Genomic DNA, 25,143 nt, shown 5'->3' on the forward strand with positions numbered 1-25,143 from the left:
TCAAATGATTTATAACAAAAAGACTGTTCTTGGCCATAATATAATTAAGATATAACCCCACACATTTGGCAATTTTAAGTTTTACATTGATTATATTCAGTTAGATTTGAATAACTTGGAATTTGGATAAATGCCTTTTTTTTTCCATTTTTTTGTCTTTACAGAGGTAAGATAAATGTTTTTAATATGTGGAAGTATAAGCTTGTGAATACACCAAAGAAACCAAAGAATAGAAAAGAGGAATCTGGCCTATTCACATGATACAGTGTATGAAAATGTACAATAGTACTTTCATCCATCAATCATTCAGCCTGGGAAGATAACTCAAAATGTTTAACAACCAGAACAGTAACATTAAATAATATATAGATCATACAAATAAAAAATTTAAATTTTATAAGTAAACATGAATATTTTAAAACTGCTTACCGAGTAATATAAGTTGCATCAAACCACTCATGAAATCATTCTTACAATTTCCAAGAAAAAAACTATATACATGAATTTTTAAAGGATTAGAGGTTTATTGCCAAAAAGAGAAAAATATACAGAAAAGTAGAAAAACAATTTTTCCTAGTGCTACAGATTACTCCTCAGTATTTTGGTGTTGATTCTGTATTTTTTTCAGAGTTTAACTGATGTCATATATGAAATTTTTATTCTACTCTTTTCATTAAGCATAAAACATTTTTTGCAGATGCCTTCTGTTCTCCGCCACAATAACTCAAACGTAGAAATGAAGGAAGACCACCCAAATGAGAAACAGTATTCAGAGCTTGCTACAGCAAGGGAGTCAGCACCATCACCGGTGTGGGTAGGCGCAAGGACCTAGGGGGTGGAAAGCGGGGAAGGCTCCAGGTGGTTCTGACTGCAGGCTGTTGGAAACTGGAGGTGAGCAAGAAGCAGGATGTTTTCTGTGACTGGTTTGGGGAGCGCTTTCTTGGGTTGGTTCTGACATGGGGAGGGTGGTACAAAAAACAGAGGAGCAAGTAGTCTTGACCACGTCCTTCCCACGCAGCCGACCGCTGGGTTACTGCGGAAGCTGCAGTCAGTTTATTGTCATTCGTTATCTGACCATTGTCTATTGGCATATTGTCTCTCAATTTTTTTTTCTGGTAACTATTTACTGTACAAAAGTTGGAAAAAATTTAAAAATTAGCATTACCTACGACCTTAGCCACACACACACACCCCAGAAAATAATGCCAGTGTCACAGAAGTCAAACGATGTACTCTAATTTTGTAACCCTGCCTCTCCACAGCACGTTGTCACTTCAAACTCAGGTTCTTGCTGATGGAACTGCCTGAGTCCGTGCCGTTCTTCAGAACACTGATTTCCATTTCTTCCTAGTATTCTTCAGGGAACACTAGGGAATGAATAATAAATCACCTGCGTGAAGAGATTCCTTTCTTGGGGTAGCAGTATTGCCAGGTTGCTTTCCACGGTTTTGCATTTGACCGTTCTCCTAGCACCCTGTAAGAGGGGTAGCCTTCCCTGCACCGTCAGGATTGGGTGTTTTCTTCAACGGGATGGTTTCTGCTGTTAAAAGCGAGTGTCGGCCGGGTGCAGTGGCTCACGTCTGTAATCCCAGTACTTTGGGAAGCCGAGGTGGGTACATCACCTGAGGTCAGGAGTTCGAGACCAGCCTGGCCAACGTGGAGAAACACCGTCTCTACTAAAACTACAAAAATTAGCTGGGCGTGGTGGCGGGCATCCGTAATCCCAGCTACTTGAGAGGCTGAGGCAGGAGAATCACGCCACTGCACTCCAGCCTGGGCGACAGAGCGAGGCACTTTGTCTCCAAAAAAAAAAAAAAAAAAACAAAACTTTTTTTGTGATAATTATTCACTGTGTAAAAGTTGGAAAAAAAAATTAAAATTACAACCCTAGACACACAGGGTTGTACGGTGGGAGGTAATTTTAATTTTTTTTGTATTTTACTTTCCAATGAGGTTACAACCCTAAGCCACGCACGGTTGCGGCGTGAGCGTCGGGCTGCGGGGGTGCCTCCGCCCTCCGTAGGGTGGGCCTGGGACGCTCCCGGGGCTGAAGGGGGACCGGCTTCGCGCTCGGCGGCCGCGCGCCTCCGCCGCCCTCTCTGGGAAGCGTGGGTCTGGTGAGCCCCTCCGTCTCCCCGGATTCGACCCCGGGCTCCGGTTCAAAGGCTAACTGTTCGCTGCTGCCTAAAAGCACGGCAGCGCAGGCCAGGCAGGGCGGCCCCTCCGCCCCGCTCCGCGTTGTGCGACAGCCCAAGGACTGGTCAGCGGAGGCCCTGCAGTCTCAACTCCAGCCTCCCCAGGGCCGGAAGCCGCTGCCTTAGGAAGATGCGGGCACTGCCCTGCTCAGACGGCGAGTCGGCTACCAGGAATCCCGCACCCACCGGGACCCAGGACTCCTTCCGAGGTCGGAGGGGCCCAGGTGACCAGCAAGAGGCGCGGCGGACTAGAGGGGTTCCAGTGCGCAAGGGCGGGGCCGCGGCCGAGTATAAGTGCATGCGAGGCGGCGTAGGGGACTAGAGGGTCCGGAGCGCGTACGTGGGGCGGGGCCGCGGCGGGGCAAATGCAGAGCGCACGCGCTTGGCTGGCTGGCGACTGCACAAGCAGCGATGGCGCCGCCTCAGCGTTCTCGGGTGCTACGCTGCTGCAGCTGCCGCGTCTTCCAGGCGCACCAGGTCTGGCAGGTGCCAGCCCCCTCCTTCTCCTCCGGGGCGGGGACAGCGGACGGGGAATGGCGGGCCCGTGGGTGTTGTCTCGAATGGCTCCGGGATGCACCGGGCCCGAAGGAGCGCAGGGAGCGCTGAGGGCGGGTCTCATTGGGGTCGCCCCCGCATAACATTCTGAGCTTTTTGTTTGGTTCTTGTACAAACCAGAGATAACGGTTTCTGTGGAGGTGGCCTCTCGTGAATTGTAGCAGGTAGTGGGAGAACCCGGTTGAGTATAGATTCCTTTACGCAGAGCCTACCCCACGAAGTAGCCCTCAATTAGTTTCAATGAGAGGGGGAGGACGGTTCTTAGAGCCCGGGCGCCCCGCGGCGGCGTCCCTGCTCCACACCTGGGCGCGTTCTCCGTCGCCCCGTGCCTCTGCCGCCGTCCTTTTCCGCGGGGCCAGGGACTTGATATGCCTGTTCGCCGACGCATAAACCACGGGCCCCGGAGTCTTAAAGACAGATAATCTGTGTTTCTAGAACATATTTGCCTCCCGAACTTTCAGCGTGCCAGATAGAGAATGTCACTTAAGCTTTTCTGGATCGCGCCTGTCTCCCTGCTTGATAACACTGCAGTCACTGTGTCCGCTTCTGATAGTCCCTCCCTCCTAATTATTGGTAATCTGCTATGCCCTGAGAAAGAATAGCATCAGACTTCTTTTTTTTTCTTTTTTTGAGACGGAGTTTCGCTCTTGTTGCCCAGGCTGGAGTGCAATGGCGCGATCTCGGCTCACCGCAACCTCCGCCTCCCAGGTTCAAGCAATTCTCCTGCCTCAGCCTTCCGAGTAGCTGGGATTACAGGCATGCGCCATCATGCCCAGCTAATTTTGTGTTTTTTTTGTTTTTTTGAGACGGAGTCTTGCTCTGTCGCCCAGGCTGGAGTGCAGTGGCGCAATCTCGGCTCACTGCAAGCGTCGCCTCCCGGGTTCACGCCATTCTGCTGCCTCAGCCTCTCGGAGTAGCTGGAACTACAGGCGCCCGCCACCACGCCCGGCTAATTTTTTGTATTTTTAGTAGAGACGGGGTTTCACCGTGGTCTCGATCTCCTGATCTCGTGATCCGCCCGCCTCGGCCTCCCAAAGTGCTGGGATTACAAGCGTGAGCCGCCGCGCCCAGCCAGAAAATCCACAGTTTTATTGGTGTTTTAAGGTAGAAGCTGAGAAGTAAAATTGCTAAGTCATTACCCACTTCAATTTTTGGTAGGTGCTCATCGTCCGCCTTAGAATCCTTTTGGATACTTCCCCCAAAAACCTCATGATTTTGTATGAGGATCATATTAATCGTATTAATGTTAATGAATCAACCTAGACAGCTTTGTCGTGTTAAACGTGATCCATTACGTTTCTTCAAGTAACCTTGGTATCCCTTGGTAACATTTTATTTGTTGCTGTTATAAATGGACTCTTTATCAATTATGTGTTCTAATTAGATGTCTGCTCATATAAAAGCTATATTAATTTTTGAAGGTATCTTAATTTTGTACCTAACCACTGTATTAGATTGTCTAGTTTTAGTGGCTTCTCATTTCATTATGTCGGTTTTCAGATAAAAAAGTTATATCAGGTAGCAGCCGGGCATGGTGGTTCACGCCTTTAATCCCAGCACTTTGGGTGGGTCACTTGAGGTCAGAAGTTCGAGACTAGCCTGACCAACATGATGAAACCCTGTCTCTACTAAAACTACGAAGTTAGCCAGGCGTGGTGGCAGGTGCCTGTAATCCCAGCTGCTTGGGAGACTGAGGCAGGAGAATCTCTTGAACCTGGGAGGTGGAGGTTGCACTAAGCCGAGATCTCACCGTTGCACTCCAGTCTGGGCAATAAGAGCGAAACTCCGTCTCAAAAAATATAAAAATAAAAAATTGGCTTTTCTTTGGGAGGCTGAGGTGGGCAGATCATTTGAGGTCAGGAGTTATTTCAGGTATTATAATTATGTCTATAAATAATGATAGGGTTTTCCCCTCCTTTCTAATTTTTATACCTCTTACAACTTTCTTCTAATTCCATTGGCTAGTACATCCAGAAAAAAATGGTAAATAATAGCGGGCAACCCTGGCTTGTTCTTGACTTCCATGTGGAGTGCTGGTAGAGATTCTCCAGCATTAGAGCTGGGTTTTAGGCATTTTATCATGTTAAGAGAGAACACGTCTAGTCAGGTTTAACAAGAATTGAAAATAAATGTTATGGAATTTTTTTTAGACCCAAGTTTAACAAGAATTTAAATATTATGGAATTTTTTTTACAGCTTCAATTTGGGTCTTTTGGAGTGTTTTTTTGTTGTTCGGATTTGGTTTTGCAAGACAGGCTCTTGCCGTGCTACCTGGGCTGGCCTCAAACTCCTGGGCTCGAGTAGTCTCGGCCTCCCTGGTTGCTGAGACTACAGGCTCGAGCCACTGTGCCCAGCCCAATTTGATTGTGTTTCATATAGATAGCCAGTTTTCCCAGCACCAACCCAGACTTGTTAAATAGTCTTTTTTTCCACTTTTAAAGTACCACGTTTATGATTATGATATGCTAAATTTTTACACATGTGTTGGTTTGTTTCTGGACTCTTTCCATCAGTTTTTAAAATTATTTTGGGTCAGATCCAGGCGTGGTGGCTCACGCCTGTAATCCCAGCACTTTGGGAGGCTGAGGCGGGTGGATCACCAGGTCAGGAGATCGAGACCATCCTGGCTAACACGGTGAAACCCCGTCTCTACTAAAAATACAAAAAATTAGCCAGGCGTGGTGGCGAGCACCTGTAGTCCCAGCTACTCGGGAGGCCGACGCAGGAGAATGGCGTGAACCCGGGAGGGGGAGCTTGCAGTGAGCCGAGATCACGCCACTGCACTCCAGCCTGGGCGACAGAGCCAGACTCTGTCTCAAAAAAAAAAAAAATTATTTTGGGCCAGGCATGGTGACTCACACCTGTAATCCCAGCACTGTGGGAGGCCAAGACAGGTGGATCACTTGAGGTCAGGAGTTTGAGACCAGCCTGGTCAACATGGTGAAACCCCATCTCTACTAAAATACGAAAATTAGCTGGGCGTGGTGGTACTACGCACCTGTAATCCCAGCTACTTGAGATTTAAAAAAAAAATTTCAGGTTCAATTCCATTTTGTTTTTTGTTTGTTTGTTTGAGATGGAGTCTCACCCTGTCGCGTAGGCTGGAGTGCAGTGGCGCAGTCTCGGCTCACTGCAACCTCCACCTCCCGGGTTCAAGCGATTCTCCTGTCTCAGCCTCCTGAGTAGCTGGGATTACAGGTGCCCGCCACCACGCCCAGCTAATTTTCGTATTTTTAGTAGAGACTGGGTTTCACCATGTTGGTCAGGCTGGTCACGAACTCCTGACCTTGTGATCTGCCCGCCTCGGCCTCCCAAAGGGGGATTACATGCGTGAGCCAGCACGCCCGGCCCAATTCCGTTTTGTTTTAAATAATTATCTGAGTTGTGTTTCTGAAATTTCATTGCAGGTAAAAAAGAGTGTCAAGTGGACATGCAAAGCTTGTGGAGAGAAGCAGTCCTTTTTGCGGGTGAGTCCTACAAAACAGAAAGCAGGTGGGGCACAGGCCTGCAGCGAGCCCTTCCAGGGAGTCCCAGCGTGCCACAGCTGGGATCATCCTCTCTCACACAAAGTTCCCCAGACAGGGAGCTCCTGCTTCCGAGCTTCCTGTTCCTTCAGGAGGTGAAATGGATGGAGCAGTGTCTGGAAAGGTACTGCCATTTGATTCTTCATTCAGCAAGTATTTCTTGAGTACTTTCTGTGTGCCAAGCACAAGGGAAACAGTGGAAACTAAGCCCATTGTTGTTCTTGCCCTCACAGGCGCACTTGTGTGGAAGGGGAAGAGAAACTAATGCACACACGCATCTACGTAATTTAAAACTCAGCTGAGCACAAGGAGAGGAAAGCACTGGGGACTGTGAGAAGATGACAGAGGAGTCGGGGCAGCCGGGGAAGGGCAGAGGCTGTTGGTGGAGGTGGGGGTGTGGGAAAGTGGGCTCAGGAAGTGGAGGCAGGCAGGGGTGGGCTGTAAATGCTCTTACCCAGCTGTTTGCCCCTGGCATTGAGGACGTCTTTTCAGTCCATCCGTATTGCCCCTCCTGAACTCTAGGACCCCAAACTGTCCTGCATCCTTTGCCTTACTGAACTCGCTCTTCTCCTGCTCCAGCCCCAGTGCCGCCTCTCCCTCACCTCTCATCTTTCCTCTCCCTCACCTCTCATCTTTCCTCTCCTCCTACAGCCACGGTGCTTTCTTTCTGACCTTAAATCCAAACTCGCTCCTCTTCGGGCCTTTGTGCTCACTGTGGAGTTCTCCTCCCTCTTCTCAGCATCCTGTGGAAGTTACATAGTCTGTGTTTATGCACAGATTGTCCGTCTAAGGCTGTAAGTTCCGTGAGAACAGTGTATACGCAGCACCTGGCACAGTGCTCGGTGCTTGTGGAGTGAATAAGCAGCCGGTCCAACCTTGTTGGGCGTTTAGGTTGATTTCCCTTTTGACCATTATGCACAACTCTACCGTGAAGCTTTTTACAAAAACCTCTTTATCCACGTGACCAGCTGTTTACTGTTCACTTAGGACGAAGTCCTAGAAGTTGAAGTGCTGTTTTTTGGGTTTTTTTTTTTTGTTTTTTGTTTTTTTTTTTGAGATGGAGTCTCGCTCTGTCACGCAGGCTGGAGTGCAGTGGTGCAATCTAGGCTCACTGCAACCTTCGCCTCCCGGGTTTAAGCGATTCTCCTGCCTCAGCCTCCTGAGTATCTGGGACTACAGGTGCGTGCCACCACGCCCAGCTAATTAGTGTTTTGTATGTTTAGTAGAGACGGGGTTTCACCATGTTGGCCAGGCTGGTCTCGAACTCCTGACCTCAAATGATTCACCTGCCTCAGTAGACAAAAACATTTCATAATGTTGATGAATGCCTTCACCTGATATCTTTTATTTTTTTATTTTTTTTTGAGACGGAGTCTCGCTCTGTCACCCAGGCTGGAGTGCAGTGGCGCAATCTTGGCTCACTGCAACCTCCACCTCCCAGGTTCCAGCGATTCTCCTGCCTCGGCCTCCCAAGTAGCTGGGACTATAGGCGCACACCACCACGCCCAGCTAATATTTTGTATTTTTAGTAGAGATGGGATTTCACCATGTTGGCCAGGATGGTCTCGATCTCCTGACCTCGTGATCTGCCCGCCTTGGCCTCCCAAAGTGCTGGGGTTACAGGCGTGAGCCACTGTGCCCGGCTGATATTTTTTTTAAAAAAAGGGAAAAAAAAAAACACTTCAGAATGGGTTCAGCAAAGTTAAAAAATAAATAAACAAATAAATAAAGTGCTGGCAAGGTAATGAGATCTCTTAGGGAATCCAAGGGGCAGAACTTCATCCCCCATCCCTTGAAAAACTAGCCCCAAGAACTGAAAAGCTGCCAACAAGCCAGGCCTCAGCTTTTCCTGCCCAGCACCCAGCTTCTCCCTGTATCTTTACTCCATTTTCTCCTCTCCTTCCCTTTCTGTTTCTCCCCAGACTGTTCAGTCACATTCTCTGCTCCAAGTCCGTAGAATCTCATTCCAAGCCAGCTGGAAGAGCTGAGGCTCAATTATACGTTCCTAGGAGAAGCAACCTGGTGGCCCAGGCTGACTCGGATGTCCACTTCTGGTCCAGTCAACTGGGATTGGGTCTCAGAAGAGAGGGGCTGGCTTACCAGGTAGGCAGACACCCCGCGTGGTGAGCATGGCTTGTTTGAGATGTATATATTTCTACATTCTCCTTGAGGAAGCCTTCTTACTCCCCTCAATGCCTCTGTGCTGTGTGTGGTATGTGGTGTATGGCTGACTAGGCCACAGTAACAAACACACCAAAATTGTGGTGGCTTAATACAATAAACGTTTCTCTCGCTCTGATAACAGTCCTGGGAAGACGATAAGGTCAGCAGGGCACTGCCCTTGATGTGGTTGCTCAGGGATCCAAGCTCCTGCCATCTTGAGCTTCTTCTATTCCCTGAGGCTCATCCGTAGCTGCTTCTAGCCACTGAGAAGGGCAGGTGCTTGGAGGAGCTACTGGGAGGCTTTGAGGGCCAGGCTGGGAAACAAGTGACAGTGCCGTGGAAAGAGGCTGGTTTCGTGGCCACCCCGACCACATGCACACTGGAAAATGAAGTCCAGTTTTGTGCCCACATTGGGAAGAATGCGCTTCAGTATCCAGCCAGCAGTCCCTGCCCTATGGAAGAGCACACCACTACTGGTTATGCCAGCCTGGTCTTTGCCATTTCCCCCTCCAGCTACTCTTCTCCATTCTCACGTGAATGTGTTCCAAACAGGACTGCACACTCCCTACGTGTCCATCACAATTGCTTCTGTCAGAGTCAGCAGTGGTCTCTGTGTTGCTAAAAAACCATGGTTGGTTCTCAGTTCTCACTTGACTTACTAGCTGCCAGGCACTGGGAGTGCACGGAATTCTGTGCTCAGGGGACATCAAGAATGCTCCTGCCAGTGGGGTGTTGAGGAACACTGGACACGTATAGTGTGTGTGTCTGATCACAGATGTGATCCATTGTCCCAGCAGACTTCACTTACAGAACACAGGTTCAAAGACCAGAGTATTAAGAATTTCAGGATGGCGACAGCAGAGCAGCTGTCATACCTGTGAAGCTGATTCTGCCTGTACTATAGCAGGACCCATACTCTCAAATTCCATCTCTCACCATCTTCCCCTTAGACCACTCAGCTCCAGCCATGCTGGCCTCTTCACTGTTCCTCCAAAATTCCAGGCTCAAGGTCTTCACACTCGTTTTCATGTCATTGCTTCTGCTGGAATGTTCTTCCCCAGACAGCCATGTGGCTTGCTGCTTCATAGCTTCCTGTTTGTGCTCAAACGTTACCTTCTTAGAGATCCATTCCTTGACCATTTTGAACACCTTAGTAAAACGGTATGCTCTTATGTACGGCCTCTTTCCTGGCCTTGTCTTTCTCAGGAGCACTTACCAGCATCTGATAGGTTACATGGCTCACTTGTTTCTTTCCTGTCTCTTCTCACTTGAATGTGAGTTCCATGATGACAGGGAGTCTTGTCCATTCCTGTATTGTCTACCCCTAGATGAGGCCTGGCACATAGTTGGTATTCAATAAATATTTGTTGGATGAATTTGTGACTGCTAAGTGGGAAAAAATGTGTTTTATTTTGTATTCCTTTGATTATCAGTGAAGGTAAGTTATCATTTCATATATTTTTGGCAGTATGTTATACAATATGGCAATACGTGTTACTTCCCTTGTGACCTGTTTATTCGTGTTCACTAACCATTTTGTGTAGGGCTTTGGGTTGAGTTTGGCTTCAATAGATAGAGTTCAGGGTGGGACAGTTCTTGTGGGACAGCCACACAGATCTAAACTATTAGTTCCGGAGACTGTTGGTTTGCAAATCGTTCTAGAGACAGCCGTCAGTCACTAGGATTCCTGCATGCTGCTTTAGGGGTCTTCGGCCTGTCCTCCCTGAGGTGCATCTCAGATGGATCTGTTTCTCAGCCTTCCGCCAGCACTTTTTTTTTTTTTTTTTTTTTTTTTTTGATTTCTATTTTTTTTTTTTTTTTTTTTTTTTTGAGACGGAGTCTCGCTCTTTTTTTTTTTTTTTTTTTTTAATTTTTTTTTGCACACAAAAACAATAAACATTTTCTAAAAATACATACAAACAAAAAGATGCGTATCAAACATGTTAGGAAGGTTACACATGGGAAGTCGGGGAATAGAAATGGGGGGTGGGAGTTAAAATAAGGTAGAGAGGGACTTTATGTGGATCAGTGATAATAACTCAATCCTCTATTTGACAAAGAAGAGGGAGAAGGAAGAGGAAGAAAAAGAAAGTGGGATAAAGGATCAGAAAGGGAGGAAAATAGAAAAAATTAGAGTATGACTCCAGGGTAGACCTGTTTTGTTGTCACTGAGTTGGTTGGTTGGTTTGTCTGTTGTATTTTTCATGTTTCGCCAAGTTGGCCAGACTGGTCTCGAACTCCTAGCCCGAAGTGATCAACCCGCCTCGCCCCCCAGAGTGCTGGGACCACAGGCGTGAGCCACCACGTCCAGCCCCCACATTGCTTCTGGCCTCCATGGTAGACCTCCCAGACGGAGCGGCCGGGCAGAGGCGCTCCTCACTTCTTCCCAGACACGGGGCGGCCGGGCAGAGGCGCTCCTCACTTCCCAGACGGGGCGGCCAGGCAGAGACGCTCCTCACTTCTTCCCAGACGATAGGTGGCCGGGCAGAGGCGCCCCTCACTTCCCAGACAATGGGTGGCCGGGCAGAGGCGCTCCTCACTTCCCAGACGATGGGTGGCCGGGCAGAGGTGCTCCTCACTTCCCAGACGGGGCGGCCGGGCAGAGGCGCTCCTCACTTCCCAGACGGGGCGGCCGGGCCGAGGCGCTCCTCACTTCCCAGACGGGGCGGCCGGGCCGAGGCGCTCCTCACTTCTTCCCGGACGGGGCGGCCGGGCAGAGGCGCTCCTCACTTCCCAGACGGGGCGGCCGGGCAGAGGCGCTCCTCACTTCTTCCCGGACGGGGCGGCCGGGCAGAGGCGCTCCTCACTTCCCAGATGGGGCGGCCGGGCAGAGGCGCTCCTCACTTCTTCCCGGACGGGGCGGCCGGGCAGAGGCGCTCCTCACTTCTTCCCGGACGGGGCGGCCGGGCAGAGGCGCTCCTCACTTCTTCCCGGACGGGGTGGCCGGGCAGAGGCGCTCCTCACTTCCCAGATGGGGCGGCCGGGCAGAGGCGCTCCTCACTTCCCAGACGGTGGGTGGCTGGGCAGAGGCGCTCTTCACTTCCCAGACGGTGGGTGGCCGGGCAGAGGCGCTCCTCACTTCCCAGACGGGGCGGCCGGGCAGAGGCGCTCCTCACTTCCCAGACGATGGGTGGTCGGGCAGAGGCGCTCCTCACTTCCCAGACGGGGTGGCCGGGCAGAGGCGCTCCTCACTTCCCAGACGGTGGGTGGCCGGGCAGAGGCGCTCCTCACTTCCCAGACGGTGGGTGGCCGGGCAGAGGCGCTCCTCACTTCCCAGACGGTGGGTGGCCGGGCAGAGGCGCTCCTCACTTCCCAGACAGGGCAGCCGGGCAGAGGCGCTCCTCACTTCCCGGACGGGGTGGCCGGGCAGAGGCGCTCCTCACTTCTTCCCGGACGGGGCGGCCGGGCAGAGGCGCTCCTCACTTCTTCCCGGACGGGGCGGCCGGGCAGAGGCGCTCCTCACTTCTTCCCGGACGGGGCGGCCGGGCAGAGGCGCTCCTCACTTCCCAGACGATGGGTGGCCGGGCAGAGGCGCTCCTCACTTCCCAGACGGGGCGGCCGGGCAGAGGCGCTCCTCACTTCCCAGACGGGGCGGCCGGGCAGAGGCGCTCCTCACTTCCCAGACGGTGGGTGGCCGGGCAGAGGCGCTCCTCACTTCCCAGACGGTGGGTGGCCGGGCAGAGGCGCTCCTCACTTCCCAGACGGTGGGTGGCCGGGCAGAGGCGCTCCTCACTTCCCAGACGGTGGGTGGCCGGGCAGAGGCGCTCCTCACTTCCCAGACGGTGGGTGGCCGGGCAGAGGCGCTCCTCACTTCCCAGACGGTGGGTGGCCGGGCAGAGGCGCTCCTCACTTCCCAGACGGTGGGTGGCCGGGCTGAGGCGCTCCTCACTTCCCAGACGGACGGCCGGGCAGAGGCGCTCCTCACTTCCCAGACGGGGCGGCCGGGCAGAGGCGCTCCTCACTTCCCAGACGGGGCGGCCGGGCAGAGGCGCTCCTCACCTCCCAGACGATGGGTGGCCGGGCAGAGGTTCTCCTCACCTCCCAGACGGGGCGGCCGGGCAGAGGCGCTCCTCACTTCTTCCCGGACGGGGCGCCCGGGCAGAGGCGCTCCTCACTTCCTCCCGGACGGGGCGCCCGGGCAGAGGCGCTCCTCACTTCCTCCCGGACGGGGCGGCCGGGCAGAGGCGCTCCTCACTTCCTCCCGGACGGGGTGGCCGGGCAGAGGCACTCCTCACTTCCCAGACGATGGGTGGCCGGGCAGAGGCGCTTCTCACTTCCCAGGCGGGGCGGCCGGGCAGAGGCGCTCCTCACTTCCCAGACGGGGCGGCCGGGCAGAGGCGCTCCTCACTTCCCAGACGGGGCGGCCGGGCAGAGGCGCTCCTCACTTCCCAGACGGGGCGGCCGGGCAGAGGCGCTCCTCACTTCTTCCCAGACGGGGCGGCCAGGCAGAGGCGCTCCTCACTTCCCAGACGTGGGTGGCCGGGCAGAGGTGCTCCTCACTTCCCAGACGGGGCGGCCGGGCAGAGGCGCTCCTCACTTCTTCCCGGACGGGGCGGCCGGGTAGAGGCGCTCCTCACTTCTTCCCGGACGGGGCGGCCGGGCAGAGGCGCTCCTCACTTCCCAGACGGGGCGGTGGCCGGGCAGGGGCTCGGGAGGCTGAGGCGGGCAGAGCACTCGGCGTCAGGAGCTGGTGAGCAGCGTGGCCAACATGGCGACCGCGCGCCTGCAGCCAAACGAGAAAAAGCAGGCAGCGGTGGCGCGCGGCGGCAGTCCCAGGCAGTCCGCGGCGCGGGCAGCAGCGAGCTGAGTAGATTGCAGCCTGGGCCACAGAGGGAAAGAAAGAAGGAAGGGAGGAAGGCCGCCAGCACTTTTTAAATGTAATATATTTTCTGGTTTCTCAGGCTTATGGTGAAGGCTCTGGTGCTGACTGTAGACGCCATGTCCAAAAATTAAATCTGCTACAGGGACAAGTTTCAGAGCTGCCACTCAGGTACAGTTGTTTGAGAAGAGTGTGGTTGTCTTGCCCTGTTTTCGTCTTGACTGGATAATAGAAGTACACAATGGAAATCCTGGGCTGGGCACTCTGCTCTGGCTGGACCCGCTCCAGGTCCCTGCTGTCACTTTGCCATCTGAGGTCAGCAGCTGCCCTCAGAACCAACCCCGGGGATTTTTAGAATACTGGGGCTGAGCTTCACCTGAGGAGATTCTCACCTGATTGCCTGTGATGGGGCCCAGACCTGTGATTTTTAAAGCTGGCAGGCCATTGCTCTGTGCCTCCAGAGCCGAAAGGCTCTTGACACAGCTGTTCTCGTTTGTGGCAGGTTCCCCAGAGAGGCCCCGGTAGGACAGACCCCACTGGGCCTGGGTCAGTGGAGAAGTCCGTTAGACTTCCATGTCTTACCATATGGCAGTCAAACACCCTGAGCAGTTCTCCCGCTGAAAATAACTAAAACTGCTAGCTATTTTAAATGCACTGATGAGCTGACAAGAAAGAAAGTAACTCTCAGCCGGGCGCAGTGGCTCATGTTTGTAGTCCCAGCACTTTAGGAGGCCAAGGTGGGCAGATCACGAGGTCAGGAGTTTGAGACCAGCCTGGCCAGCATGGTGAAACCCCGTCTATATTAAAAATACAAAAAAATTAGCTGGGCATGATGGTGCACGCCTGTAATCTCAGCTACTCAGGAGGCTGAGGTAGGAGAATCACTTGACCACAGGAGGCGGAGGTTGCAATGAGCCGAGATCGCACCATTGCACTCCAGCCTGGGCAACAGAACAAGACTATCTCAAAAAAAAAAAAAAAAAAAGAAAGTAAGTAACTCTCAGAGGTCAAAAATGAAGAAGCTGGTCCAATGGTAGTCGGTTATCAGAACTTACTAACATTAGGGTCACTAAAGTTGGTATACAACTCTCCACTGCTAAATTTAACTGGCTTTAAAAAAAAAAAAAATGTAGAAGCCAAAATCCAGAGAGGAAGCACCTGAGCTGCTGGGGTGATTGAAGCCCGGTGCTCTGGAGCCTCCATTTCAACGGCTGGGAGGGGTGCAGGAGGCCCTCGGAAGACAAAACCTATGGCCCAGTCAGAGTAGACGGGCCAATAGGACACCTCGTAACAACACTGAGCCCCCAGAGGACTACACCCTCAGTGTACAAATGAACTAGATCCACTCTGCAACAGGCAGCTTGCCTGTATTGACCTTGGCAGTGGCTGAAGAGGGGGAAATATCTCTTAAGATTTTGGAAATAAAAGGAAGTAGTTGCATGGTTTTTCAGCCTTTTACATACCCTTTGTGAAAAGCCTCAAGCAGAAAATTTATGTTTTAGTTGTCCCAGGAAGCAGAGGTAAATGGAGCTCCTCTCTGCAGCAATATATCTTCAATTGCCGGGCCTTAAAGTTCCCACAGGGGCCAGGCGTGGTGGCTCACCCCTGTAATCCCAGCACTTTGGGAGGTTGAGGTGGGCGGACCACGAGGTCAAGAGATCGAGACCATCCTGGCCAACACGGTGAAACCCCGTCTCTACTAAAAATACAAAAGTTAGCTGGGCATGGTGGCGGGCGCCTGTAGTCCACGCTACTAGGGAGGCTGAGGCTGGAGAACTGCTTGAACCCGGGAGGCAGAGGCTGCAGTGAGCCGAGATCGCGCCACTGCACTCCAGCCTGCCAACAAAGCGAGACTCTGTCTCAAAAAAAAAAAAAAAAAAAAGAATTCCCACAGAAAAAGTTCCAAGCAGCATATACTGAGAAGTTTAAAATCATTTAACATTCAAGGAAATATGCCACCAGGAGGAAAAGATAGCAGAACAACAAACAGTCAGAAAAGTCAGACCCATAAAGACTTCAAAATACATGATATTGCATGTTTAATATATTTAATAAAATAAAAGAAGTGGGTGATAAGATGAGGGACTTCAAAACATAGGTGTATTTGAGAGCTTGTTTGGAGGTTCTAGCAGGGGAGTGCAGCTACCCGTATACCCTGGACCGAAGACCACTCCTCCTCTGTTGGAGGTGGCCGTCCTCTTCGACCAAGCGCACAGCTTCAGGAGGGACGCACATGGAGTGGTGAGGGAAGAAGGGGACATTGCCTAGCCATCGAGATCAGCTCACCAACCCTGGTGATGGATGGGGTGACAGATGTCGCAGCCAGATCACCCTCACATCCAAAAAAATAGGTGTATTTGAAAAAGAACCAAAAAGAGGCCAGGTGCAGTGGCTCACAGCTATGATCCCAGCACTTTGGGAGGCCAAGGCAGGTGGATTATTTGAGGTCAGGAGTTCAAGACCAGCCTGGCCAACATGGTGAAACCCCGTCTCTACTAAAAATACAAAAGTTAATTGGGTGTGGTGGCACATGCCTGTAGTCCCAGCTACTCAGGAGGCTGAGACATAAGAATCGCTTGAGCCTGGGAGGCAGAGGTTGCAGTGAGTCAACCTCCGTCTCCCAGGCTCAAGTGAGGTCTGCAACAGAGTGAGACTCTGTCTTTCAAAAAAAAAAGAGTGTGCAGAACTTCAAAGTATAATCATTGAAATTGAAAACTCAGGCCAGGCGCAGTGGCTCATGCCTGTAATCCTAGCACTTTGGGAGGCTGAGGCAGGCAGATCACTTGAGGTCAGGAGTTCATGACCAGCGTGGCCAACATAGTGAAACCCCATCTCTACTAAAAATACAAAAATTAGCTGGAAATCACTTGAGCCCAGGAGGCGGAGGTTGCAGTGAGCCAAGATTGTGCCACTGCACACCAGCCTGGGTGACAGAGTGAGACTGCATCTCAAAAAAAAAATTAAAAATTCAGTGGACACGTTAAACAGATTAAATGCAGCTGAAGAGAGAATTAGTGAAATGGAAGATAAATCTAAAAAATTATTCATAATGCAACACAGAAAAATGGAAAAGTAGAAAATATAAGGGAAAGTTGAGAGACATGGAGGTTACAGAGGAGAGTTCTACCAAGAGGTAATAAAGAGAATGGGGCAAAAGCAGTAACTGAAGAGATAAGAGCGCAGCATTTTCCAGAATCAGAGACATAACATTTTTAGATTAAGGAAACAGTAAATCCCAAACTGGATAAAACCATTATTTTATTTGCAAATAGCCTGATTGTGTATGTAGAAAATCCTAATGAATCTACAAAAAAAGCTACTAGAACTAGTAATTTAGCAAGATCACAAGAATACAAGGTCAACATACAAAATTAAATTGTATTTCTATATATATGCAGTGGACAATTGGAAAAATGATTTTTAAAATCAAACCGGCTGGATGCGTACTTCATGCTTGTAATCCCAGCACTTTGGGAGGCCAAGGTGGGTAGATCACTTGAGCCCAGGAATTTGAGACTTCCATGGGCAAGATGGCAAAACCCTGTCTACAAAAAAAAGAAGAAAAAAAAAATTTAGCCAGGCATGGTGGTACGTGCCTGTGGTCCCAGATACTCAGGAGGCTGAGGTGGGAGGATCACCTGAGCCCAGGGAGGTTCAAGCTGCAACTTATCTCCATTGTCATGTGATTCCATCGTCCAGCGATCTTGGCTCACTGCAACCTCCGCCTCCCAGGTTGAAACGATTATCCTGCCTCAGCCTCCTGAGTAGCTGGGAATATAGGTATGCACCACCATGTTGGCCAGACTTGTCTCGAACTCGTGACCTCAGGTGATCCACCTGTCTCAGCCTCCCAAAGTGCTGGGATTACAGGAGTGAGCCACCATGCCTAGCCCCTGGTCATTTTTCAAAGGGCATATGTATGGTCTTCCCTGAAGGTGTCTAGAAGAAACCATCAGTGCCGGTGAAGAAGAAAACGTGGGCCACCAGCAGGCTGGGAATGTGAAGCAGCAGGTAAGCCTCAGGCCCACCACCTGCCCCAGGCTGGCTCTGTGTCAGGGAAGGGATGAATGCACAGATGTATCCAGTAGTCATTCGTATAGCTAATGTGTGTCGATGCCACCCAATGACAGTCAGTTGGCTTAAAGCTGCAGGGAACACGAAAATAAATAAACCTGTACCTTTTGTAAGGATGGAGGCAGCCATGTGTACCAATCATTACAGTACCCTGCAAAAGACCCTCTCCTCTGCTTGGGGGACTCCTGAATGTAACTCAAACATCACCTTATGCTGCTTCCACTTTGCCCCCACAGCACTCTGGGCATACCTCTGAGAGGGAAAGAGTAATGGGATAAAACACCTGGGTTTCCATCTTTCCTTGTTCCAGACTGCAAGCTGTTTTTTTTCTCTGAAACGAGGTCTCACTCTGTCACCCAGGCTGGAATGCAGTGGCGCGATCATGGCTCCCTGCAGCCTTGACTTCCTGGACTTAAGTGATCCTCCCACCTCAGGCTCCTTAGTAACTGGGACTACAAGTGTGCCCTCCCACGCCCTGCTGATTTTTTTTCTTTTTTGTAGAGGCAGGGTCTCCCTATGTTGTCTAGGCTGGTCTCAAACTCCTGGGCTCAAGCCATCTTCCCACCTCAGCTCCCAAAGTACTGGGATTACAGGCTTGAACCACTGCACCCGGCCAGATTGACACTTTGTTATAAGCAGAGGAAGATGCTCTTCTGGTACCTGTGCCTGTGCTTCCAATTTGGTCCATTTACAGACTTAATTTTATATCATTCTCATCAGAAATACTTTTTTGCATCCTAGTTTTCAGTTGTTATCATTCTTCTGTGTTGTGGTATAGTCTTCAGTGATTTTCATTTCTTATTTATTTTTGAGACAGGGTCTCCCTCTGTCACCCAGGCTGGAGTGCGGAGGCATGATCACTGCTCACTGGAGCCCCGACGTCTCAAAAAAACAAAGTGTTTACAGAATGTAGTAGATGGACCCGTATTGATTCCTTTATTATGTGGCATTTAGGTTGTTTCCACACTTCTGCTTGCCTGCCTACCTGCCTCCCTCCCTCCCTCTCTCCCTTCCTTCTTTCCTTCCTTCCTTTTCTCCTTTCCTCCTTTTGACGGAGTCTCGCTCTGTCCCCCAGCCAGAGTGCGGTGGCATGATCTCAGCTCACTGCAACCTCTGCCTCCTGGGTTCAAGCAATTCTTCTGCCTCAGCCCCCCAAGAAGCTGAGATTACAGGTATGCACCACCACGCCCGGCTAATTTTTGTATTTTTAGTAGAGATGGGGTTTCACCTTGTTGCCTAGGCTAGTCTTGAACTCCTGAGCTCAGGTGACCTGCCCGCCTCAGCCTCCCACGGTGCTAGGGTTACAGGTGTGAACCACCGCGCCTGGCCATGTTTCTACACTTCTGTTTTTTTTTTTTTTTTTGAGATGGAGTCTCGCTCTGCCTCCCAGGCTGGAGTGTAATGGCACAATCTCGGCTCACTGCAAGCTCTGCCTCCCGGGTTCACGCCATTCTCCTGCCTCAGCCTCCTGAGTAGCTGGGACTACAGGTGCCCGCCATCACGCCTGGCTAATTTTTTGTATTTTTTTTTTTTTTTAGTAGAGACAGGGATTTCACCGTGTTAGCCAGGATGGTCTTGATCTCCTGACCTCGTGATCCGCCAGCCTCGGCCTCCCAAGGTGCTAGGATTACAGGTGTGAGCCACCGCGCCTGGCCACTTCTGTTCTTATAAATGAAATTTGCTATTTTTTGTAAGACTGGGACTGGCACCTCTGCCTTCTCTCTCTGTGTGGAATCACTGGGCCAGGGAGCATAGACATTCGTGAGGCTCTTGGTGGGCCGTGCCCGGCCACCTTCCCGAGGTCTGTACCAGTGAGCGCTGTCCTGCCAGCATTGCAGGGTGTTGGTGTCCATCACCTTCCAGCCAGGGCCTTTCCAAGAGTGGAGCTGGACCTGACTCCTGAGATCCTCAGGCCCAAGAGTTGGGCTAGGGGTTTTTGATAAAACTGCCTGGTTTCCAGTACTGAGAATCAACTTTTTTCTCAATCTGGTAGGAAAAATCGCGGCCCTCAGAGAGTCGCTGGCTGAAGTATCTAGAAAAGGACTCCCAAGAACTGGAGCTGGAAGGAAGAGGAGTGTGTTTCAGCAAACATCCTTCATCCAAAATGGAGGAGCCAGGCCCCCACTTCAGTCAAGACCCGCCTAGAAAAAGGTACCAAGTGCGTCTCAGTTCCAGCCCTGGCCCAGAGCCTACGCTGCCTCCAGCAGTGGGGCACCAGTGAGCCACTGTGAGCATCAGCCAAGCACGGGAAGCCAAGGTGGCAAGTGCCAGCAGGTGGGAAAACGGGCAGCTGCTGCCACTGCTGGCCCCTCAGCCCACCTGGGCATTGGGCACTGCCGGTGCAGTGGCAAAGGCTGGGCAGGTCACCAGTATGCATACCCTTTATGATGCCCACTTAATTCTGAACATCTCAGACTGTACTGACCTCAGGGAAGTGGCCAGAGTAGCTGACAGGCCTGAGAGCTTTCAGCACAGAGAAGCAGAGACCTCATACTTGAAGGAAGGTTTCTTCTGCTTCAGGCATTTCCGTGAGTTTTTTGGAGACGGCTTTAGGTTGAGGATCTAGGGAGGCTCTTAGAGGGCAGGAGCTTTCAGGAGGTAGATTCTGCTTTCAAACCAAACCTTCCACCCAGGCACAGTGGCTCACACCTGTAATCCCAGCACTTTGGGAGGCTGAGGCAGGAGGATCATTTGAGACCAGTCCGGGCAACATAGGGAGACCCCATCTGTACAACAAATTTTTTAAAACAAATTCATGGGGCATGGTGGTGCCTGCCTGTGGTCCCAGCTACTTGGGAGGCTGAGGCAGGAGGATCACCTGAGCCCAGGAGGTCAAGGCTGCAGTGAGCCATTGCACTCCAGCCTGGTGCCGGTGAGACCCTGTCTAAAATAAAAACACTTTCTAGCACCTAGAAGCTGTGAAGCAGGGGTGTGGGGCCTGGGCGGTGGCTGGGCAGCCTGAGCAGCTGCCTGGGAAGCTGTAGGGACAAGCAGGCGGCCACTCAAGCTTGTGGACCGTGTGATCATGGAGTCAGGCTCGGGGTGCCGCTGGAGAGTAGCACAGGACTACTGACAGTACTGTCCTGACAGGAAGTGGAGCCAGAGCACCATCCAGCCTCCATGCAGCCTTGGCGTCCAGGACTCGGGTGGCTCTGAGGTCGCCTGGGAACCCCAGAAGGTCAGTGACAGAGAAGTTTCTCTCCGGTCCCAGTGACCACTGAGTATGTGTGGGATAATTTTGTCCTTTGTCACAGCTGACAAAGTATGAGATTCCTACCCGCAGAAAGCCCATCTTCCCACCTGGGTTTCTTGTCTTTTCTGTCTGAAGCCAGCTCCTTTCTCAGGTCTGTACCCCCTTTTCCCTCCCATGCCTCTCGTCTCCCATGAGGGTAACTCAGGACCAAAGAGCACTGTGACCCTTGCAGCAACTGAGGTCGGCCAGCAGGTCAGCCTGACGATGGGTCAGGGCCATCGTCTCGTTCTGCGTGGAGCACAGGGACCTGTGTCCAGGCAGGAGTAGTCAGTGGGCCACCTTGACTCCTGGGAGATGCTTCCCTCCACACTCGCATTTGCCCACCTGTGGAGTCTTGTATGTGAGGCACTCTTCACTTAGGGTGTTGTCTTGTTCTTTTTCGTTTTCTGAGACAGGGTCTCACTCTGTCTACCCAGGTTGGAGTGCAGTGGCAGTCATAGCCTACTGAAGCCTCACCTCCCAGGCCCAAGTGATCCTCCTGCCTCAGCCCCCAAGTAGCTGGGACCACAGATGCGTACCACCACACTGGCTACTCTTTAAAAAATATTTTGTAGAGGCCGGGCGCAGTGGCTCACACCTGTAATCCCAGCACTTTGGGAGGCCGAGGTGGGTGGATCACTTGAGATCAGGAGTTTGAGACCAGCCTGGCCAACATGGTGAAACCCCATCTCTACTAAAAATAATTAGCTGGGCATGGTTGCACGCGCCTGTAATCCCGGCTACTCGAGAGGCTGAGGCAGGAGAATTGCTTGAACCTGAGAGGCACAGGTTGCAAGTGAGCTGAGATTGCACCACTGCGCTCCAGCCTGGGCAACAGAAAAAAAAAAAATTTTTAGAGACGTGGTCTCACTGTGTTGCCCAGGCTTGTCTCAAACTCCTGAGCTCAAGCAATCTTCCCACTTCCCAAAGTGCTGGGACTATAGGTGTGGGCCACTGCGCCTGGCCTGGTTGTCTTGTTCTTGAAGCTTCCAGTCCTGCAGGCCCCACCGCATATCCAGTGCTGCACAGTGCAGGGTTTGCTCTGCCTGTCACAGGAGCCAAGGCACAGCAAGGGCACTGCCGTTGGGAGTCCACTGGGCGTCAGTCACTGCCCCCACCCCCACGTCAGCCAGGGTCGGTCTCCACTGGCCTCACCACACACAGAGCACTGGCTCATGCCGAGACAGAATTCAAACTTTGATGTTGCCGCCAACTAGTTTTGTGATCCTGGGTAAGTATGCGGCTTTGAATCTCCAAATCCTAGAAGAATGACCAGAGAGTCTGCCACGGGCCAGTCCCTGGGCTGCACGTTATAATGGTATCATTGTGTTTCATGCTCCCTCAAGCCTGTTGCTTTGTTTTAAAGGTGAGGAACTGAGGCTCGCAGTTTTTGTGCAGTCACGGCAAGTTCAGTGGCAAAGCCGACATCAAGTTTCAGGGCCACAGAGTCTCTTCCATACTGCCTGGGTGGCAGTGCTGCAGGGACCCACTCTGTCGTTGCTTTCACGTTGCTTTTCCCTTTGTAAGCAGCACAACCCAACCCCCCCCCCCCGCCCCCGAGATGGAGTTTCACTCTTGTTCCCCTGGCTGGAGTGCAATGGCACGATCTTGGCTCACTGTTACCTCCACCTCCCCAGGTTCAAGCGATTCTCCTGCCTCAGCCTCCCGAGTAGCTGGGATTACAGGCGTCTGCCACCACGCCTGGCTAATTTTTGTATTTGTAGTAGAGACAGGGCTTCCCCATGTTGGCCAGGCTGGTCTCGACCTCCTGACCTCAAGTGATCCACCCACCTTGGCCTCCCAAAGTACTGGGATTACAGGCATAAGCCACTGCACCCAGCCTTTTGTTTCTGAGACAGGGTGTCACTCTGTCACCCAGGCTGGAGTGCAGTGGCACAATCACACCTCATAGCCTCTACCTCCTGGGCTTAAGTGATCCTCCCGAGTAGCTGGGATCACAGGTGCTCACCACCACGCTTGGCTAATTTTTTGTAGAGAGGGGGTTTCACCGTGTTGGCCAAGCTGATCTCAAACTCCTGGGCTCAATCTGCCTGCCTCGGCCTCCCAAAGTGCTGGGATTCAGGCATGAGCCACTGCTTCCAGCCTACTACCCGGCTTTTTTTTTTTGAGACAGCATCTCGCTGTCGCCCAGGCTGGAGTACAGTGGCGCGATCTCGGCTCACTGCAATCTGCTTCCCAGGTTCAAGTGATTCTCCTGCCTCAGCCTCCCGAGTAGCTGAGATTACAGGTGCGTGCCACCATGCCCGGTTAATTTTTGTATTTTTAGTAGTGATAGGGTTTTGCCATGTTGGCCAGGTTGGTCTCAAACTCCTGGCCTCAGGTGATCTGCCCACCTCGGCCTCCCAAAGTGCTGGGATTACAGGCGTGAACCACTGCGCCCGGCCTACACCCAACTTTCAGAGCATCTTTGGTTCCTGGGATGAGAAGCCAGACCCCAGCACCAGTCCTACCCAACAGGGAGCTTGGTGCTGCCACCTCTGCAGCTGCAGAACCCGGCAGGCTCTGGAGAGCCACTCCCAGGTGGGAGGTGGCAGGATGGAGCCAGCCCACCCCTTTCCAGACGGCTCTAGGCCCTCCCGCTCAAACCTCTTTTGTAGGCACCGGTGACCTGAGTCTAAGGTCCCCAGGAGATGGATCACCTGATGACATGAGAATGTCTTGTTTTTGGAAAGCCTGATCATGCAATTTAGCAGAAGGTTTGCGGTGAGGTGGAAGGCATTGATTTGCCTCGTCTTGCTAACCCTCAAAATCAAAGCCTATCCCAGCCTGACAGCTTCCAGCAGAAAGTGTCAGAACCAGAGGCCCAGCCAAGGCCCAGGCAGGGCAGGTGGTTCCGCTGGGCCCTGGCATTGTTCTTACAAATGGAGGGCATGCCGTCTTCTCTTTCAGGGACAGGCTGGCCTGACATGGAAGGTGAAACAAGGCAGCAGCCCCTGCCTCCAGGAGAACTCTGCAGACTGCAGTGCCGGGGAGCTGAGGGGTCCTGGGAAGGAGCTACGGAGTCCTGCCCAGCAGGTTATAGCCACATCCTCTAAATGGGCGCGATTTGTCCTGTCACCTAGAAAAAGTTCACATGTGGACAGTGAGCAGCCAAGGGATCTTCAGAGGGACCCCAGGTCAGCTGGTCCAACACAGGCTAAGCAAGGGACCCCCAGAGCACAGGCCTCAAGGGACAGCCTCAGCAGGCCCACTGCCGCTGTCCAGCTTCCTCAAGCCACACACACCCTCCCATCCGGCCCTAAGAGGCCCTGTGGGAAGACCTCATGGGACGCAAGGACTCCCTGGGCAGAGGGTGGGTCCCTGGTCCTGGAGGTGCAGAATCCTCAACCCACACGACTATGTGACCTCTTTACAACTGGGGAAGACTTTGATGATGATCTGTGATCTGGGACTGGCAGGTTATTAATCGAGATACACTTGTTAGGTGGGACGGTTCCCCTAAGGCACTTTTAAAGATACTGTGTAAGAACCACTAACAATAAACTTACTGTCAAACAATCATCTGTCTATGCAAACGTCATTGGTTAAAGTGCTGATGCCATTTAATTAGATTGTTTATAAATTTAATAGGATGGCTACAAAGAGATCTTATTTTAAAAGCAGCTGATGGTGTGGAAATGAGAGAACTACAGTGGTGAAGAGACCAGGAGGCAGCTCTCAGTGAAACCAACATTACGGATGCCCTTCGTGAGCCTTCTCAGTCCCAGCAGGAAGCCCACAACACCAGCCTCCCCACTGCCTGTGCCAGGCCAGCCCCCTCCCTGCTTACCTGCTGACAACACCTAGGCTTACTTTGTCTAAAATCAGAGCGTCCCAGGTCTCTAGCAGAAAATCATCAACTAAATGTCAGGGACCTATGAGTCATTTAAAAAAAAGAGAGAGAAAGTGGAAGGCCATTAGGCAAGCTATGTGCTGGGCTGCTATTGTAGCCCCTGCAGGGAGTGGTCAGGAGCATGCTGCAGCGAGCCTTGGGTCTCGCAGGCCCAGCCCTGCTGCAAGGAGCCAGAGCACCCAGGAAACATCAGCACACACACACGGGGATGCTCCCTTCATGTCACTTGTTTTGCTGCCCTAAATCGCTTCTTGCACCCTAACCCCTGATCCTGGAAGAAGGCAGAGAAACTGGCCTGTACAGAGACCTGCAATTCTACACTAGCTTAACACAACTATGAGACAGAAGAGGTGGGCAAAAGCGGTCACAATGGCGGGGGATGCTTTGAATACTGGATGGTGTCCAGAGCCGCCCCGATGTCATAATTCTTGGTCTGCAAGAGCCTGGTGAGCCAGCCGCCTTCATCAGAGAAGCCCATGGACAGCATCTGAGAGAGGGACTCAATCAGCCGCGGGTCAGCCTCTGCCGAAACAGGAAGGAAGCCATGAGGAGTGGTGCCGAGCCCTGTGAGTGACCCGAAACACATACCCTCCTGCCTTGGCCAGCCAGGACCAGGGCCTGCCAGTGTCCGAGCCTACCCAGAAGTCTGGCCCTCACAGGCCACAGTGGACCTGCTTTCCCTGTAAAGGGCTCAACTCTGCCACTGCGACACAAGGCAGCCAGGTGGT

The 25,143-nt window shown here is 52.0% G+C and overlaps 2 protein-coding genes across 21 annotated transcripts in view; one reads left to right on the top strand and one right to left on the bottom strand.

Annotated features, from left to right (window-relative positions):
- The first annotated feature begins 774 nt into the window (after nucleotides 1-774).
- MRNIP (MRN complex interacting protein) lies at nucleotides 775-24,084 on the top strand. 11 transcript variants are annotated; one of them, XM_030824463.1, is made up of 8 exons: nucleotides 2,595-2,672; nucleotides 6,158-6,217; nucleotides 8,197-8,377; nucleotides 13,339-13,427; nucleotides 17,192-17,267; nucleotides 19,324-19,481; nucleotides 20,421-20,508; nucleotides 23,473-24,084. In XM_030824463.1, the coding sequence occupies exons 6-8, from the start codon at nucleotides 19,435-19,437 to the stop codon at nucleotides 23,965-23,967; spliced, it is 630 nt and encodes a 209-aa protein (XP_030680323.1). In that variant the 5' UTR covers nucleotides 2,595-2,672; nucleotides 6,158-6,217; nucleotides 8,197-8,377; nucleotides 13,339-13,427; nucleotides 17,192-17,267; nucleotides 19,324-19,434; the 3' UTR covers nucleotides 23,968-24,084. The 11 variants fall into 11 exon arrangements, with proteins under 11 accessions (XP_030680349.1, XP_030680333.1, XP_030680341.1 ...); XM_030824489.1 differs by lacking the exons at nucleotides 2,595-2,672; nucleotides 8,197-8,377 and adding an exon at nucleotides 775-891; XM_030824473.1 differs by lacking the exons at nucleotides 2,595-2,672; nucleotides 8,197-8,377 and adding an exon at nucleotides 2,200-2,419.
- SQSTM1 (sequestosome 1) overlaps nucleotides 10,499-25,143 on the bottom strand; it is a 45,008-nt gene continuing 30,363 nt past the window's right edge. For 8 of the 10 annotated variants that reach the window (XM_030824399.1, XM_030824382.1, XM_030824421.1 and 5 more), the window contains one exon: nucleotides 24,380-24,937. In XM_030824399.1, the coding sequence (XP_030680259.1) occupies nucleotides 24,780-24,937 (158 nt within the window). In that variant the 3' untranslated portion in view covers nucleotides 24,380-24,779. Of the gene's footprint in view, nucleotides 10,535-24,103; nucleotides 24,938-25,143 lie in introns of those variants that run through there. The other 2 variants (XM_030824361.1, XM_030824351.1) reach the window with 2 other exon arrangements.

This window comes from Nomascus leucogenys, chromosome 2 (assembly GCF_006542625.1).
Source record: "Nomascus leucogenys isolate Asia chromosome 2, Asia_NLE_v1, whole genome shotgun sequence".
In the NCBI taxonomy this organism is placed as follows: domain Eukaryota; kingdom Metazoa; phylum Chordata; class Mammalia; order Primates; family Hylobatidae; genus Nomascus; species Nomascus leucogenys.